Genomic DNA, 19,589 nt, shown 5'->3' on the forward strand with positions numbered 1-19,589 from the left:
TCTGAAAAAGGGTCTAGGCCCGAAACGTCAGCCTTTCTGCTCCTATGATGCTGCTTGGCCTGCTGTGTTCATCCAGCCCTGCACCTTGTTGTCTCAGGCATTTAAGGTGATATTTTAGAATATGCAGTATAGATACATGCCAACGAGTAAGAAAGCTTCCAAAGAACAAACCCATCATCCATAGTTCACTAGAAATGTTATGGATAGTATTAAAACTAAAACAAAAAAATCTAAGCATAGATGGCAGATCAGAAGATTGGACAGAATGTATAAACATAAAAGAATGACCAACAAATTACGAAGGAGTGACAAGTTAGAGAACAAGAAAAAGTTAGCCAGAAACATAAAGACTGATAGTAAGTGGTTCTATAAATATTTAAAGAAGAAAGGATTTGATAAAGAGAGAACTGGTCTCTAAAAAGTGGGACTGAAGAATTCATAATAGAAAATAAGGAAATGGCAAATGAATTGATCAGGTATTGTGCATCTGTCTTCACTATAGTAGCTACAAGTAACATCTCAGAAGCAGCAATACATCAGAAAATGGAAGAAAGGGAGGAACTCAGGAAGATCATTATCACCAGAGAAGTAAACTGCTGGAGATCCGGGATGACAAGTGCCAAGGTCCTGATGAACTTCATCCTAGGTCCTTAAAAGACATGGGTAGTGAGATAGTTAATTTGTTTGTTTTAATTTTCCATAGATACCTTGAATCAGGGATGGTCCCATTAGATTGGAACATAGTGAGCATAACTCCTCTTTTCAGAATGGAGGGAGTCAGCAGAAAAAAAAATTAGCTAGTTAGCTTCACATGAGTCATAGGAAAATTTTGGAAGCCATTCTTTAAAAAGTTGCAGGAGGATTTGAATAAGTTCAAAGGAATCAAGAAGAGACCAAATGGTTTTGTGAAAGGGATATCATGTTAATTGATCTATTAGAGTTCTTTGAGGAGGTAACACATGCTATTCATAAAGGTGGCTAGACGGTACTTAGATTTCCAGAAGGCATTAAATAAGACATCACAGCAAGGATTATTGCAGAAATAAAAGCTATCAGTGTTGTGGGTAACATACTGGCATGGACAGAAGATTGACCAGCTAACAGGAAGGAAAGAACATGCACAAATGAGTGTTTTTCAAGTTGGCAAGATATAATGAGTAGTGTGCTACAGGGATCAGTGCAGATGCCTCAAGCATTTACAATTGATATCAATGATTTTGAAAAAGGGATGGATGGATTACTGATGACACAAGTTTGGGTAGGAAATTTGAAGAGGACAAGGGAGACATCCAAAATATGTTAAACAAACACAGAAATATGGAGGAACTCTGCAGGTCTGGCAGCATCTGTGAAGAGAGAAATACATTAGATGTTTTGAGTCTGGCATAACTCGTCTTCAGGATCTGATGGAGTGGAAAAGAATCATAGAATCCCTACAGTGCAGAAAGAGGTCATTCAGCCCATTGAGTCTGCACTAACCCTCCAAAAAGCATCCTGCCCAGACCCAATCCCTGATTCTATTCCTGCAACCCTGCATTTAGCATGGTTAATCCACCTAGCCTGCACATCCCTGGAAACTGCGGGGCAATTTAGCATGGCTACCTAACCTGCATATCTTTGGACTATGAGAAACCCATGCAAACATGGGGAGAACATGCAAACTCCACACAGACAGAATCGAACCTGGCATTCTGAGGCAGCAGTGCTAACCGCTGTGCCACCGTGTTGTCACATTCCAGGTCACTTGATTGAAATGCATGAGATTTTCTGGTTAAAATGATGGAGTTGGTCAACTCAGTTGACTGTATGGCTGGTTGTGGTGTAGTGTAACACCAAAAGTTCAATTCTCACACTGGCTGAGGTCACCATGAAGGTCTCAATTTTTCAACCTAGAACCTTGCCTGAGGCATTGTAGCCTTCAGGTTAAACTCACCACCAGTTATCTCTTTAATGAAAGAGCAGGCCTATGGCCCTCTGGAATTTTGGTGACTTTATAAAAGATGAAATATTAAACTTTATAATAATAAGATTTTGAGGGGTCTTGAAAGGTTGGGTATGGAGAACATGTTTTCTTTATTGGTGAATTTAGAATTAGGGGTCATTGTTTAAAAATCAGAAGTTGTCTATTCAAAACAGAGATCAGGTGATTTTTTTTCTCTGAGAATTAAGAGTCCTTGGAACTCTCCTCCCGAAAAGGTGGTGAAAGCAAAGTCCTTGAATATTTTTAAGGTGGAGATAGATTGATTCTTGTTAAGGGATGAAAGGTTATCAAGGAATGCAGATTTAAGATCACGATTAGATCAGGTATGGTCTTATTGAATGGTAGAGCAGCTCAAACGGCTGAATGGCCTACTCTTGATTCCAATTCACAGGTTTGTATGTTCATATGGGAATGTCTGTTTTACCCTCTTCACAATTACATCTCTGACGTATTTAACTATAGTTATTAAAAGGCTCAAATGACTCATGACTCAGTGATTAAACCAGAAAGAAATATATTTTGTATTGGATATTCTGTAATGTACTTAAAATCTGAACATGTTTTAATTGATTTATTGATCGTCACGTGTACATAAGTACAGTGAAAAGTTTGTTTACGAGCAGTATAGACAGGTCATAGTAAGTAAGGGCATACAGATCACAAGGTGAAAAAAAACTCAGACAGAGGCATACAGGTTACGTTGCACAGGGTGAACATTAGCAAGATCAGCATTATTTGAAGTTAGAGAGTCCATTCATTAGTCTAATAATGGCCAGGAAGAAGCTGTTCCTGAACCTGCTGGTGCGCGAAGATAGACAACTGCATCTCCTCTGTTAGTTACAATTCCTCAAAATCTACTTAACAAAATTGTAATAAAATTCACACCATTGATTTTTGAGCAATTGCAGTGGTGATTATATTTTGTTATCAGAATCTTGTCTGATACTCTGCTACACTAAAGCATGACCTAGTAGTGTGAATGAAATGAAGACTCAAAAGTGCTTATGCACCTATTGAAGCTGCTGGCAGAATCAAAATAAATCAGTACAGGACTTTACCTCTTCTTTACTAGTGAATTATGGGTGTACTATAGTATAACCTTTGAGGCAACTTGCTGATCTGATCTGGGGGAAGTATAATCAGCCTGATTTTACTGTGAAACCTGAAGGAGGAGTACTCCTGTGCCTCTGGGTTTCATGAAAATATAAATAAGCGAAATACATGCTCTTCTAGAGAGAACCTCCAGCGATTCCTTGAAGGACACCTGGCTTGGTTGCCAGCAATTGGGCATACTGCAAATATCATAGACGTTGCATGCTGTGGCTAATTGCTTACAAATTTTGGAAAAAAAAGCAGAAATGATTGGGCAGATAATTAAGAGATGGATAATTAGTTATTGGCAACAACCTGCAAAATTAGCTGTACTCTTCCTGCTCCATGATAAGGAAAGTAAAAAAGTTACAGCTTTAGGAAGAAGCCTCCAGTAATTCCTAGCTGCTGGTTTAGCAGCCAAGTGATTAGGACATTGGCTGAAGCATGCCTATGGTACAGTCAATCCAAAGGAGTTTTCTAAAGAAGTCTGAAATATGCGTTATGTTGTCAATTTGCATTTGCATTTACAAAACAAAAAACTTTATCAATACTTTGGGCTGTACTCTTTCAGTGCAGAATATGTGTATGCACAACACTTTTAGGTGCCATTTATGACAATATAAAGGGAATACTACCAAAGAATTTTGAGACTACAGTCTTTTTAGCTTCTCCTTTTGCAAATATATATTATTGCAGATATACCAAAGAACAGTCTGCACGCATTATGAAAAGATTTTACTTTAAAAAGCAGCTCCAAGGGTGGGGCTCATGGTGTCAATTATTACACTTTCCCAAAATTTCAAATCTGGGGCCAATACATCCATTTCAGGAGAAAACAAAGCATATCCATATCATTTGATCTTCTGAGTAAATATAGCGTACAGGTAAATCGAATAAATCATTTAATGTCATTGCAACCACTGTGCATAACACAGTTGTCTATCTTATTCATAAATAACAAGCTTTTTGTTGTACTCAAGTATGGAACGGAAACAATGTGCGAGACCTAATAACAGAATCTCTCTCTTGGTTAACAGCTGATGTTATTACAAAAAAAACTTAAAATCATTGTCATGTTACCTGGTACATCTCCTGTGGTTTGGCGATGATTGTTGTACCATTTCCAAACATTGCACAACATGTGTACTCTTCCCAGTTCATTAACACAGTGGCAAACCCCACACATTCCACCTTTATGTATTTAATGTCCCTGGTCATATTACGTGGGATTCCCTCTATCAAAAAATAAACCAGATAAAGAGTTTAGTAATACTTAAGTTTAAATGTAATTCAGAAAGCACATTTTTCGCTAGTTCTCATAATTTAAGCGTGGTTAGAAATTTATAGATTTAAAGGAGCGGTATTCATCTTTGTGGGTGCTGTCTTTCAGAGTTGTAAGCCTTCTGCATGCCTTCTCCCTGCCCTAACCTATTTCTCTGCATTAATGGGGTCATGAATGAAGAACAGGGATCGAAGAGATTGTCAATAATGTTATTAAACAGCACTTGCTCAGCAACCACTAGCTCACTGATACTCAGTTTAGGTTCTGTGTAGGAGGGGATGGGGGGAGGTTCAGTTCCTCATATAATTACAGCCACGGTCTTAACATGAACAAAAGAGCTGAATTGGACAAGTGGGTTGAAGTGACCACCTTTAACATTGAGGCAGCATTTTTCAGAGTGCAGCCTCTAGAAACCCAAGCAAAACTGAAGTCAATAGAAATTGAAGAAAACTCTCTGCTGATTGGACGTTGTTGGAGGTCAATCATCTCTGTACCAAAACATCAATGCAGGAGTTCCTCGAGGTAGCAGGCTAGGTCTGATTCCAAATGTAGCATGGTATTTGATTTTGACCCAGTGACACTGAAGGAATAATTATATATTTCCAGATCAGGATGATGAGTGGCTTGATGGAGAACTTGCAGGTGATGTTTTCCCATGTTTCGCTAATCTTGTCCTTCTAGGTGGAGGTAGTCGTGAATTTGAAAGATGCTGTCTAAGGAGTCTGGGTGAACCTTGTAGATGGTAGACAGTGCTGCTACTGAGCATCAGTAGTAGACGTAATGAACCTGTTATGGATGTGGTTTCAATCATGCAGTCTGCTTTGTCCTGGATGGTGTCAAGCTTCTTGTATTATTGCAGCTACACTCATCCAAGTAGAGAATATTCCATCACATTCCTGATTGTGCCTTGTGGACCCAAGGTGGACAGACTCTGGGGAGTCAGAAGGTGAGTTACTCATGCAGGATTCTTAGCCTTATGATCTGCTGTTGTGCCCACAATATTTATATAGTTGTTGAGTTCAATTTCTGGCTAATAGAAAATCTCAGAAGAATGAGAATTGAGGATTCAGTGATGAAAACACCATTGAATGCCAAGGAATGATGGCTAGATTCTTTCTTTCTGGGGATGGACATTGCTTGGTACTTGTGTGGCACAAATGCTACTTACCACTTGTCAGCCTAAATCCGGATATTGTCTAGGACTTGGTGCATTTGGACATGGACTGCTTCAATATCCAGGAATCATGAATGGTGCTGAACATTATGAAAATCCCCTCTTATGACCTTATAATGGTGGATAGGTCATGGATAAAATAGCTGATGATGGTTGGACCTCAGATTCTATCCTGAGAAATACCTGCAAAGGTGTTCTGTAGCTGAGATGACTGACCACCAACAACCATAACCATCTTCCTTTGTGCTGGTTTCACTCGAATCAGTGGAGAGTTTTTCCCATGTTTCTATTGACTGTAGTTTTATTAGAGCTCCTTCTGCCACTTTAGATCAAATGCAACATTGATATTAAGGTAGTCATTCCATTTCATTTCTGGAATTCAGCATTTTTGTCCATCTTTGAACCAAGGCTGTAACGAGATCAGGAGCAGGTGATCCTGGCAGAACTCAACTCAAGCGAGCAGGTAATTGCTCAGATATGATTTATCTTGCTTTTTGTGTACATAACATTGGGCAATTTTTCAAATTGTTCCATGTGCTTAAACCTAATGTGGCAATAAACCGATAAATGTAGAAATGGAGTGGAATTTTAAATGGTACAGTGGTTCCTTCACTGTGTAAGGAGACTGGAAATGGTGTTGAGGTGGCTTCATAACAGGAGGTCTAAGCTGTGAACCATGTAAGGCATTTTATTAATCAGCTGGCATTAATTTGCAGGGATCAGTTCTACAGAAGCTAAAGATAGGCCATTGCAGCCATCTTGAAGAATAATGTCTCAGATAATGTAACTGTTGCTGCAATGGCAGCTACTGCCTTCTTACTCAAGTGCCTAAGTGGTGCTGATGTTTCTCCTGCTGCTTGTCCGTCAATAGTAGCCACTCTGCAAAGTTGCTGGTAGACCTACCCATTGTCCACACTGAACGCAACTCAACCACGATCCTTAATTGGGAGGGCTGCCCAAGGAAACTTGTTAATGGTCTACCTCTGGGACGCTTGCATCTAGCATCCCTTCTCAAACATTTCTCAATTTCTCACCCAAAATTGAGGATGACTTGGATTGCAGCCTATCCAGGATGAGTGTGCATGCACTGTTTGTCTGACAGTATACCAAAGTTGCCAAAGTTAAAAATCTAAAAGTGCACAAACAATTTTATCTAATCTGGTAGGCAAATTCTGCATTATTAACATTTGATTTTCTTGATCATCTGTGAATTAAGTTATCAGGTTGCTCAAAACAACCTGCCTAGAATGCCATGTACCATGGTCAGACTTCACTTATACACCACTTTCAGAATGATGCCAAAACATTGAATGTATTCAAGAGGCAACTAGATATAGAACTTGGGGTGAATGGGATCAAAAAGTTATGGGGAAAAAGCAGGATTAGGCTATTGAGTTGGACAATCAGCCATGATTGTGAAGAATGGCAGAGCAGACTCAAAGGGCCAAATGGCCTCCTCCTGCTCCTATCTTCTATGTTTCTATGAGACAAGATGGAAAGAGTGCAGTTCACAGGCTACTGAATAAGCACTGGAAAGCAGATATCTGAAACGGAAGCTGAACAATGTCAGCTTTCCATTCCTCAGGATGAATATTCATTAGTGCACCATATTATATTTTGCCTGTCTAACAGGTAAAATAATTCATCAAGCTAGACAATGCAAGTTTGGATGACGTAATTCCTGCCCATACAGTATTCAAACACCTGAGCAATTGAAGTGGAAACAGTAGTATACAGGTGAATGGCATATTTATTTGGATAAGAGTAGCATGGTAACAGATTAATGTTCTGTAAAATTGCACAAGGAACTTCTGCAGAATTGCAGCAATCATAAAATCGGACATCTTGTTTTCTTACCAGTTTCATCTTGCAATGCATAATCTGTTTTTGGGATATCTTCAAAAAAGGTTGTAATCCTGGTTCCATCAGCATGTTCCGCTATAGTACTGTCACTCCCAAAGACAGTTACTACTTTGTCCTGTCTTGTAATCATCATCTACATTGCAACAACAACATGTTGGTTGGCTTGTGAAATGCATTTGGATGCCTTTTTACCATTTTCTCAGATTAGACATAATATTTAATACTTATTCTGCAGATGCTTTAGAGCCAGCAAGCTATTAAGTATGCTGAATACATCCATGCTTCTTGATAGTGTCAGAAGGCTGTCTGGCAGACTGGCCAATATGTTCATCAGCATTCTCCTGTATGTCATCCCTGAGCTCCTCAAATTAATCTCCCTCAGCAGAATTAGTCTGCGATCTTGACTTCAAGTGAGCTATCTCTTAACCACTCATGTCTAATAACCTGCAATGTGCAAATCACAGATCTAAATTAGCTTCGAAGGTACCTATAAAGGCTGAAATTATGGTTGTGAGCATCAGATCAAGGCTTCTGTATCATTCCCGTGCTATTATTGATCCCTCTGTCTCTTGGGGTTCTCCCGTGACTGATGCATGACAGGATGATTATTTTTATATGTTTTGTATTTTAATACTTTGGTCATGTTACAAATTCCTTGTATTTTGTACGATCCCCTGATAGATGCACACAGTAAAGTTTAGTGTGTAAGGAAATATTTCCTGCATGACTTAAATTAAATTGGAATAACATTGTAATCGGGATTGATGGTGTGAATTAATAGTGCGAATGTGAGAAAAAAAGATAAGGAGGAGGCAGATGTCCAAAGTATGTGATGAGTTGTGATTGAAGAGCTTGCTCTGAAAGGTATAGATCAATGGATCTTGGTGGCGGTGGGGCAGTGGTGCGGAGGGGGGGTGGTGGATTACTATATATAAGTGAAGGATTGCAATACACTGTGATTGGCTACTATGCCATAGCTGAATTCCTGGAGACATGTGGTTACAGCAAGAGATGGTCATGTGGCTGATAGTTTTGGAGGCAGAGTATTTAGATGTTAGGCATGGCCTAGTATGTGGGAGTACTGCTGGTTGAGAGACTGTTGGTGTGGTGGCTAGGAATGCTGATGTGAAAATGTACTCATTGGCCTTGATCATCCAAGCAAGGTCAACCAGACTTTATGTGGCACTGTTGACAGGTCCTTAAGATCAGAGGACATGTTTTGATTGCCCTGGCCACCTCTTCCCCTCCCATCTGAGAACATTCCTCAAAGACCTTTTGGTCCTGAACAAACTATGGGATATCTGTTCTTCTGTACCTTCACCATTAGGGTTATGGATAGTATCCTGGAAGCCTTAAAGATGTTTCTATGCCTTAGCACTTCATTTTTCTTTTTTTATATAATAATATTCAGCAGACAGCCATTGTCATTTCGTACAACCTCTCTTAAAGAGGAACAGAATTTATGAACAGAAGGCTGGCACCACATACTATGATTAAAACTTGGCTAGAATTTTTGCTAGCCCAGAATCAATGAACAGCTGCTTGGAACTTCTTGGCCCAACACTCCTGTTTGGTAAGTGGGTGGTTGCACCAAACTTGTGTGCAACATTTAAGAAACATCTGGATGAGTACTTAAAGTCAAGAATTTTAGGCTATGGGGCAAGTGCAGGTAAATGGGTTTAGTTTAGATTGGTGTTTGTTGGTTGGCTTGCACATGTTGGGCTGAAAGGCCTGTTTCCTCTCCTGTATGACTCTCTATGTTCACACTCACCAGAACCAGCCTGGGCAGAGGGCAAGTTATGAACCTCATGCTTGAAAAATGAGATAAACCAATATTTAGAACCTAATTTAGAATTTACTCCTGAAAACATCACGAACACCAGCTCTAACAACACAATAACACATAACTCACAATAAGTAGTTCTTTTAGTTATAGTCATAGAGTCATACAGCATGGAAACAGACCCTTCAGTCCAACTCGTCCTTGCCGACCATGTTTCCTAAACTAAACTTATCCCACTTGCCTACATTTGGCCCATGTCCTTCTGAACCTTTCTTATTCATGTTCCTATTCAAATGCCTTTTAAATGTTGTAACTGTACCTGTGTCTACCACTTTGTCCGGCAGTTCATTCCATGTACTAATCAAGTCCCTTTTAAATCTTTCTCCTCTCACCTTAAAAATATGCCTCCCGGCTTTGAACTCCACTGCCCTAGGGAAAAGGCCTTTGCTATTCACCTTATCTATGCTCTTCATGACGTTTTAAACCTCTTCAAGGTCACTCCTCAATCTCTCACACTCCAGCCTCTCCTTATAACTCAAACCTTTTAGTCCTTGCAACATCCTAGCAAATATTTTCTGAATCCTCTTTGATTTAATATCCTTCCAAAGCAGGGTGACGAGAACTGTACACAGTACTTCAAAGGACTACTAACATTCTGTACAACCCTAATATGATGTCCCAATTCCTATACTCAAAGTTTGTGCAATGAAGGCAAGCATGCTAAATGCCTTCTTAACCTGTAGAAGTAACTAATAACACAGTGAAAGCTTATTCTATTAAAAGTGACCTAACAACGTGCAGAGAAACTACCACAATAGTCTAGTCGGTCTGTTTGTGCATCTCAATACATATTTTTAAAAAATTGAAAAAGCATAGAAGGAAGTGTAAACAAGCGGAAAAGGGAGAATGGGAAAGTAGGGGATCTCAGGTTTGGAAACAAAAACCAAAATATTCCAAATACATATATATATATATATACACACATACACAAAAGAGTAAAAGGTGTAAATGTTATTGTACTTACTTCTCCAGTTCCTGGATCTGTGGCTTTGTAGACTAAGATGGATCTTGTATCCAACATTTCCGTACCTTTTGTTCCTATTATTAAACCTTTTGGTGTTGTAGTTATCCAAGTACCAGCTACAATGTTTGTTGGCTGCATTTGAATTACAGAAGGTTCACTGATATTTGAAGTGGAATTTCCTCTACGACCATGCTTTCCTTAAGGAAACAAATAAATGATGTTAGAGCAGAAACATATGTTCATAAATAATATTCTCTGACTTTTGGAGATAAGCTTATTTGAATATATTTCTAGTGTTCCGAATACATTACTCATCACATTGCTGGAGGACTTGTAGAGGGATATGAAACTTGCTACTAAAAGCGAATGGAGAGCTGATGACTGCTTGTTAAACACTGAAATACATTCTGGTAGAGATGAGAGCACTGATGATGAAAAATAGGAATAAAGCAGGAAGAGAAGATACAATTTTTTTGTTCAAAGAGGCTGTGCCAAATTACAGTCAGGCACATTATAGAAAGAGTCCTCAATTTGAAATAATTTTTCTAGCCCTAATACGTACCCTGGTTGTAAACAGCATTTCCAGAGCTCTTCATACTGCCTACTTGCATTGTGCTGTTATTTTTTCATGGGATGTGGGCATTGATAGCAAGGCTAAGTTATGTGCCTGCTATCTTTATTCTTCTAGATCCTGGTGGTGACTTGTTTGAAGGTGCTGGTAACAGACTGTTGGGGAGTTGCTGCAATGCCTCTTGTAGATAGCACATCTTGCTGCCACTCTGTAGCAGTGGGGCATGGGGCACTAATTAAGCAGGTTTTGTTCTGGACAATGTTTCTTAGGTGCTGTTGGAGTTACAATTTGTCCAGTAAAATGCAGAGTATTCCATCTCACTTGTCAATGATGGGAGTCTGGAGGTCAGTCACTCACTGCAGAATTCCCAGCCTCTGACCTGCCTCTGACCTACCTAATTCAGTATCTTATGTGCCTCATCCTGTTATGTTTCTGGTCAATAATGACACCCAGAATGTCAATGATGGGCAGGAGCTCAGCAATAGTATTGCCATTGAATTTCAAGAGAGATGGAGAGATTCACATCTACTGGTGGAAGCCATTGCCTGGTACTTGTATGGGGCAAATGCTACTTGCCACTTCTCAGCATTTTTTAAGAATCCAAGCCTTACTGCATATACGTATAAATAGCTTCACTGTCTTATGAACATATCAAACTAGGATCTCAGCAAGTGCCAAGGGAAGTTCCCTACTTCTGACCTTATAATGGAGGGTAAGTCAGTGACAAAGCTTCTAATGAGAGTTGGACCTACACACAGTTACAAAGATCTCCTGTTGCAAAGTCCTAGAATTGAGATGATTGGTCTCCAACAATCATAACTATCTCCCTTTGTACTAGGTCTGATAAAGTACAGAATGAATTGAGTTGATCGAAGGCTGGCTTTGGATTGCTAGGATTGTTATAAGTTGTCTGAGCTGGATCGATCATGTGGCATTTCTGACTAGGCTGGCTTTCTCTGCACTCCAAGTCCCATCGCAGGAATTATATTAGAAGGCCCTCAAGCTTTTGGAGCCTTTGTCTCAGATTACATATGAATGTTGTTATAGCAGATGATTTTAACTTGCCCAATATTGACAGGGACTCTCTTAGTGCCAGGGGCTTGGATGGGGCAGAATTATTCGGTGGTTCCAGGAGGGTTTCTTGAAACAACAGATAGATAGTCCAATTAGAACTTGTATTAGTGAATAAGTCTAGCAGGTGATCAAATTTTTAGTGGGGAAGTATTTTGGGAACAGTGATTATAATTCCATAACTTTCTAGATAGTTATGGACAAGGATAAGACTGGTCCTTGGGTGAAAGTGCTAGATTGGGGGTAGGCTAATTACAACAGTACGAGGCAGGAACTGGAAAAATTAGATTGGGGATTGCCATTTGAGGGAAAATCAATTGACATTTTGACATGCAGGAATTTTTTAAAAGCTAGTTGATCAGAGTTCAGCATCAGAATGTTCTCGTGAAGATGAAAGAGAAGGATGGCAAGATTCAAGAACTCTTGATGACAAATAATTTTGAAAGTTTAATCAAAATGAAAAAGGAAGCATATATAAGGCTTAGAAAAGTGAAATCAGACAAGGCCTTTGAGGAATATAAAGACAGCAGAAAAGAACTTAAACAAGGAATTAAGAGGGCTAAAAGAGGCCATGAAATATTATTGGCAAGTAGGATTAAGGAGAAATAAAAACCAAAAGAACTGGGGTTTTGTAAATTAGGAATAGAAAGAAAGTTGCTAGAAAAACTCAGCAGGTCTGGCAGCATCTGTGAAGAAAAAAGCAGAGTTAATGTTTCGGGTCCGGTGACCCTTCCTCAGAACTGAAGGTGGCTGGGAAAGTCAATTTACATGCAGAAAATAGGGAGGGGAATGGGGTAGGGAGTAAATGATAGGATAGAGCCTAAAGAGAGAGAAGAGGAGTTGGACAGACAAAGAGTTGATAACGATCAGGCTGGGAGGGTGAAAAGTTGTTAATGGGGACGATTCGTTACTGACAACAGGTGGTGTGTAATGGCAGGCTATGTGGTAATGAGGCCTGGTGTGTAGGGTAGAGGGCTGGGACATGGGAGGGTTTAGGCCCTAAAATTATTGAACTCGATATTGAGTCCGGAGGGCTGCAGAGTGCCCAAGCAGAAAATGAAGTGTTGTTCTTCCAGCTTGCGTTGAGCTTCGCTGGAACACTGCAGCAAGCCAGAGACAGAGATGTTGGCCAGGGAACAGGGTGGTGTGTTAAAATGGCAGGTAACAGGTAGCTCAGGGTCTTTTTTTGCGAGCAGGACGTAGATGTTCTGCGGTGGTCACCCAGTCTATGCTTCGTTTCCCCAATGTCGAGGAGACCACATTGTGAGCAGTGGATGCAGTAGACTAGATTCTAGGAAGTGCAGGTGAAGTGTTGCTTCACCTGGAAGGTATGTTTGGGCCCTTGGATACTGGGGAGGGAGGAGGCAGGTGTTGCACTTTCGCTGGTTACAGGGGAAGGTTCCATGGGGCTGTGGGGAGGTGAAGGAAGTGTAGACCAGGGTCTCCTGGAGGGAACGGTGCCTGCAGAAGGCGGACAAAAGAGGGGAGGGGAATATGTGTCTGGTAGTGGCATCTCACTGGAAGTGGCGGAAATGGCGTCTGATGATCTTCTGGATGGGGTGCTGGTGGGATGGCAGGTAAGAACAAGGGGAACCCTATCGCTGTTGCTGGAGGGAAGAGTGAGGGCAGAAGTGCAGGAGATGGGTCGGAACCGATTGAGGGCCCTGTCGACAATGGTGCTGGGGAATCCTCCATTGAGGAAGAAGGTGGACATTTCGGAGGCTCCCTTGTCAAAGTTGGCCTCATCTGAACATATACGATGGAGATGGAGGAACTGAGAGAATGGGATGAAGTCTTTACAGGAAGCAGAGTGTGTGGATGTATAGTCCAGGTAGCTGTGGGAGTCAGTGGGTTTATAGTGGATATTAGTGGCCAGTCTATCCCCAGAAATGGAAACAGAAATGTTGAGGAAGGGAAGGGAGGAGTCAGAGATACACCAGGTGAAAGTGAGGGCAGGGTGGAAATTGGAGGCAAAATAAATTAATTTTTCCAATTCTGGACGAGAGAGGGAAGCAGCACCGATGATATCATCGATGTATGGGAGAAAGAGTTGTGGATGGGGGCCGGAATAGGACTGGAACAAGGAATGTTCCACTTACCCCATGAAGGGGTAACTAGGCATAACTAGGGCCCACGCGAGTACCCAGGGCCACTCCTCTTACCTGAAGAAAATGAGCGGAGTTAAAAGAGAAATTGTTGAGGGTGAGGACGAGCTTTGTGAAGTGGAGAAGGGTGTGGTGGGTGGGAATGGTTCAGGTCTTTGCTCCAGGAAGAAGCCGAGAGCCCTAAGACCCTCCTGGTGGGGAATGGATGTGTAAAGGGATTGCACATCCAAGGTAAAGAGGAGGCGGCTGGAACCTGCAAACTGGAAGTTTGAAACCAGCGTAAGGCGTTACAGGGATCATGGATGTACGTGGGCAAGGATTGGACCGGGAGGAGAAGACTGGGTCAAGGAACGAAGAGATGAGTTCTGTGGGGCAGGAGCAGGCTGAAGCAATGGGTCTGCCCGGACAGTCCTGTTTATGGATTTTGGGGAGGAGGTAGAAGCGAGCTGTGCGGTGTTGGAGGCAGAGCGTGGGGAGATCACCGGATGAAATGAGATCAGTTACTGTAGTAGCTACAATGGCCTGATGCGTCATGGTGGGGTCATGGTCCAGGGGAAGATATGGGGAGGTATCTGAGAGCTGGCGCTCAGCCTCTGCAATGTAGAGTTCAGTACTGCAGACTGCAACAGCACCACCCTTATCAGCAGGCTTAATAACAAAGTCAGAGTTAGATCTGAGTGCACGGAGTGCAGTCAGTTCAGAGGGAGATAGGTCGGATTTGGTGAGGGTATTCATCATCCCTCCTAATCTTCTGCTCTCCAGTGCTGAATGTTCTGTACTCAGCAAAGGTCGCAACTTTACTCCTCTGCGTCCCCACCTTAACGAATTTTGGGCACGACATGACGCCGAACTCTTCTTCCGCTTGGGGAAATCAAGCGTAGACTGGGTGACCACTTCTGCTTGCAAAAAAGACCCTGAACTACCTGTTGCCTGCCACCCTGTTCCCTGGCCAACATCTCTGTCTCTGGCTTGCTGCAGTGTTCCAGCGAAGCTCAGCATAAGCTTGAAGAACAACACCTCATTTTCCGCTAGGGTACCCTGCAGCCCTCCGGACTCAATATTGAATTCAATAACTTTAGGGCCTAAACTCTCCCATGTCCCACCCCCCTACACCACACACCAGGCATTTTACCACACAGCCTGCCATTACACACTACCTGTTGTCAGCCACTAATAGTCTCCATTAACAACTATTCACCCTCCCAGCCTGATTGTTATCAACTGTTTGTCTATCCAACTGCTCTTCTCTCTCTTCAGGCTCTATCCTAACATTTACTCCCTTGCCCATCCCCCTCCCTATTTTTTGCATATAAGCTGACATTTTCCCAGCCACCATCAGTTCTGAGGAAGGGTCACCGGACTCGAAACATTAACTCTGATTTTTTTTTCTTCACAGATGCTGCCAGACCTGCTGAGGATTATGGAGAATCCCAGGGCATTTATACATATATTCGGAGCAAGATGGTAGCAGGGTAAAGGGTAGATCCCTCGAAGATGAAGAGGGAATTTATGCATGGAGCCAGTGGAAGTGACCCTCAATGAGGTGGTCTGGTTAATAAGTTCGCCGATTACAAGAAAATTGATGAAGTGTGGATAGTAAGGAAGGTTAGAGTTTAATCTGGACAAGTGTGAGGTGACACAGTTTGGGAGGTCAAATGCAAGAGGAACGTATAGCGTAAATGACAGGACCCTTAGCAGCATTGATATACAGAGGATCTTGGGGTCCAAGTCTATAGCTCCCTGAAAGTGGCATAAGTGGATAAGATGATAAAGAATGCATATGGCATGCTTGCCTCATCAGTTAGGGCATTGAGGATAAAAGTCAAAATAAAAGCCAAAAGAACTGCAGATGCTGTGACGCAGGAACAAAAACAGAGGTTGCTGGAAAAGCTCAGCAGTTCTGGCAGCATCTTGGGAATAAAAATCAAAGTTAACATTTCGGGTTCTGAGGAAGCGTCACCGGACCCGAAATGTTAACTCTGACTTTTTCCTCACAGATGCTGCCAGAACTGCTGAGCTTTTCCAGCAACTTATGTTTTTGTTGTTGTTGTTGAGGATAAAAGTCAGCAAGTCAACAGTCATATTTAGAATATTGTGTGCAGTTCTAATCTCCACACAACTGGGGAGGCAATGGCCTAGCGGTATTATCACTGGACTGTTAATCTAGAGACCCAGGTAATGTTCTGGGGATCTGGGTTTGAATCCTGCCATGATAAATATCTGGAATTAAGAGTCTAATGATGACCATTGCCAATTGTCGGAAAAATCCATCTGGTTCACGAATGTCCTTAGGGAAGGAAACTGCCATCCTTACCTAGTCTGGACGACATGTGACTTCAGACCCACAGCAATGTGGTTGACTCATAACTGCCCTCCAGGCAATTAGGGATGGGCAGTAAATGCTGCCTGGCCAGTGATGCCCTTATCCCCCGAATGAATAAAGGGAATAAAGGATGTGGAAGCTTTGGAGAGAGTACAAAGAGGTTTAGCAGGATGTTGCCTGGATTGGAGTGTATTAGCTATGAGGAGAGGATGGACAAACTTGGATAGTTTTCACTAGAATGTCAGAGGCTGAGGGGTAACCTGATAGAAATACATAAAATTATGAGAGGCATGGATAGGGCAGATAGTTGGAATGTTTTTCCCAGGGTGGAAATGTCAAATACTATGGGGCATAGGTTTAAGGCAAGAAAGGAAATGTTTAAATTATATGCATGAGAAAAGTTCTTTTCTCCCCAGCAGAGGTTGGTAGCTACCTGGAGTGCACTGCCAGGGAATATGGTAGAAGCAGATACGTTAGCAAATTTTAAGAGACATTTAGACGGACACATGAACTGGCAGGGAATATAGGGGTATGGATCATGAGCAGACAGATGGGATTAGTTTAGAATGGCATCATGATCGACACTGACATAATGGGCTGAAGGGCCTGTGCCTGTGCTGTACTGTTGTGGGTTCTAACAGAAATGTTTAATTCGGGAAGGCACCAGAAAGCTCCCATTGCACATAGAATTAAACACAGTAATAATCAGCACATTGTAGGAAGGCTGAAAGGCATAACAAATGCTCCCCTGGCAAATGAATGTCATTCAAATATATGGCCTGGTGGTGAATACTATTCTGCCACTACAGAATTGAGAGCCAGGATCTCAAAATTCACTGACCAAATTATTTATTATATGTTAGTCCTTTGCCTTGGCAAATAAAAAGACAAAATAACTTGCATTTTACTTCTACCAGTTAAATGATCCTTTATGATCTCTGGTTTGTCCTTGGCATACTATCAATTTCATTGATAAAGGTCTTTAGTTCTTATAAAGTTATGTACTTTGATTTTAATTTAAGAAACAAAGAATAACTTAATAAAATATCTTTGTAAACACTACTATTTTTAATAGGGAATTTAATATTTTTTGAAAATGAGAAATGTCTTTTCATACAATGGAATTGCTTACTTTCTGTGTTTGTATAAATGGGAGACTTAGTAGGGACTGTGATACGCTATTATATTTTCACAGGCAGTGACTTCTCAGGGAGCACAGTGGTATTTAGTGAGGTCATCAGATGTGTGGGAAAAAAAATTATGTAAAGTATGTAGCTTAGAATATGTTCCCCATCAGTCACCCTAACTATTTACAGCTTTTTCCCATGTTACCTTTCTTATTCACTTCTTCACTGATTACTTTTTTTAGTTCCTTTTCATCCTTTGATTCTTGATTAATAAAATCAAACTGGTTGCTTGTTGCTATATTTGATGGGGGAATGGAGACAGGTCCGGAATCTGGACTTCTGCTCACAGTTCCATCAGCAAACAGAATCTAGAAAAAATTACAAGTACGTTGTGAAATACAGTACAGAAAGAACTATACTTAGAATAAAGCAGTCAATATTGCAGGATAAGAGTAGCTGAAGACAAAAAGATCTGAACGTGTTTTTTGCGATAAGGAATTATGTACACATTATAGCACAAAGCAGCACAGTTAAGTTACTGCTGTGCGAAGGGTTGGAAAATTATAGAACTTTTTTATGGTCTATGGTGTTATGCAAATACTTCTACATCGCTTCCAAAGGGTGAAATTGTGAAAGTGCTACAAATTACTCACTTTAACAAAAAAACCTAACAGCCACCTAACCTAGTCAGGATGCTAATTTTCCAGTTACTTTTAAGAGGGGGAGAAAGAGAAGGATAGAGAGGGGAGCGGGGAGAAAGGGTAAACTGGGAGGGAAGACAGTGGAAAGGGAGACGAGAGAAAGGGAAGAAGGAGGGGTTTGGAGAGTGAATGATGGGAAAGAATGAAGGTTGTATGGTGGAAGAAAACAGACACAGGGAATCTGCTGAGCAGAATCGAAAAAGAGTTAGTGCACAATTTAAAAAAAATGTTGCTGAGGGGTGAGTTGGTGTGGGGAGCTACCCACTCACCACGTCCTCCAACCTGTACTTTGGTCTCGAGTCAGCAGTGGCAAAAGACAGCCCACAGGCAATGGACAGTATTCTGTAGGCTGAAGGTGGCTGCCAAAAATGATGACCATAGATAAGGACATGATGGCACACCACATGTGTTCACCACTGTTGTTGCAGATCATCATGGCATGGTTGGGGATGATACCGAAGGGCCTGTACTGTGCTGTACTGTTCTATGCTCTATGCTCTATGAAGTTAGCTGAAATGAACATGATTGAGAATTGGGAAATGGCTGTTTTCAGATATAATTGTATAAACCAACAATATTTTACCTCAGTGGATCCATCCATCATGTACTTTATCACAGTTCCCTGGAGTGTAATAACTCTTGATGCTTCCTGCATGGCAGGCCATTTCCGTGCTGCCTCACAGGGTTGGGAGCCATGAGTTTTAATAGGATAACTCTGGCGCAGCAATATCCTCTCTTCGGGCATACGTTCATTTTTTATACCTTAAAATAACACAAGTCAAAGTTGACAACTCTAAATATATAGGTGCGTGTAAAATTATGGAAACCTAATTGTAGCCTGCAGACAGACAGAAAACAAAACAGTTTCTTTTTAAAAACTGCATGAATTTTGCAGCAAAATTGATTATAAATGCTCGGCTGTATTCTCAGGAGCATGCAGTGAAAGCTGTCCGTATTGAGAGATTAAACATTTTTTCTTGTCTACAGTTACTAAGATGTTTTGGCTATGTTTGGAAATTTGAGATTTCAACTTATTGTAGACAGCTGTGCAGTACATTTGAAGCTGCAAATTCAGGGTATCTTGGCAAACTTGTTAGCGTGTTGAGATTTTGAAAAATATATGAAAAGGACAGACCTATAGAATTCTCAGTGAAAAATGTTATCAACAATCCATCTGGAGAACATGCATTCAGATTCAGAAACGCTGAATGTTCTGGAATATCTTCTGAAGGGGCTGTTCGTTCAGACTCTTCAATTTCCACCTGTACAAAGATGCATGGAACACAGTCATAGAAAACAAAGCAAAGAGCTGACTATTACCTTCCATTCTACTGTTGTTAAGAAGTAACTTTATAGGTTGGTTGGCTCGCCGAGCTGGTTTGTTGTTCCGCACATGTTTTGTTACCGTGCTTGGTAACATCCTCACTGCAGCCTCTGATGAAGCGTCGGTGTGTTTTCCCGCCTGGTTTTTAAACTCTGGGGTCCGTTGCGA

General features: G+C 41.2%; 1 protein-coding gene across 1 annotated transcript in view; it reads right to left on the reverse strand.

Moving 5' to 3' along the window:
- Positions 1 to 19,589, reverse strand: part of spag17 (sperm associated antigen 17) — a 216,366-nt gene that overhangs the window by 86,285 nt on the left and 110,492 nt on the right. The window contains 6 exon segments of the mRNA XM_048603090.1: positions 4,154 to 4,308; positions 7,387 to 7,525; positions 10,200 to 10,396; positions 17,602 to 17,764; positions 18,681 to 18,859; positions 19,233 to 19,359. Coding sequence (XP_048459047.1) covers positions 4,154 to 4,308; positions 7,387 to 7,525; positions 10,200 to 10,396; positions 17,602 to 17,764; positions 18,681 to 18,859; positions 19,233 to 19,359 — 960 coding nt within the window.

This window comes from Rhincodon typus, chromosome 11 (assembly GCF_021869965.1).
Source record: "Rhincodon typus isolate 14 chromosome 11, sRhiTyp1.1, whole genome shotgun sequence".
In the NCBI taxonomy this organism is placed as follows: Eukaryota; Metazoa; Chordata; class Chondrichthyes; order Orectolobiformes; family Rhincodontidae; genus Rhincodon; species Rhincodon typus.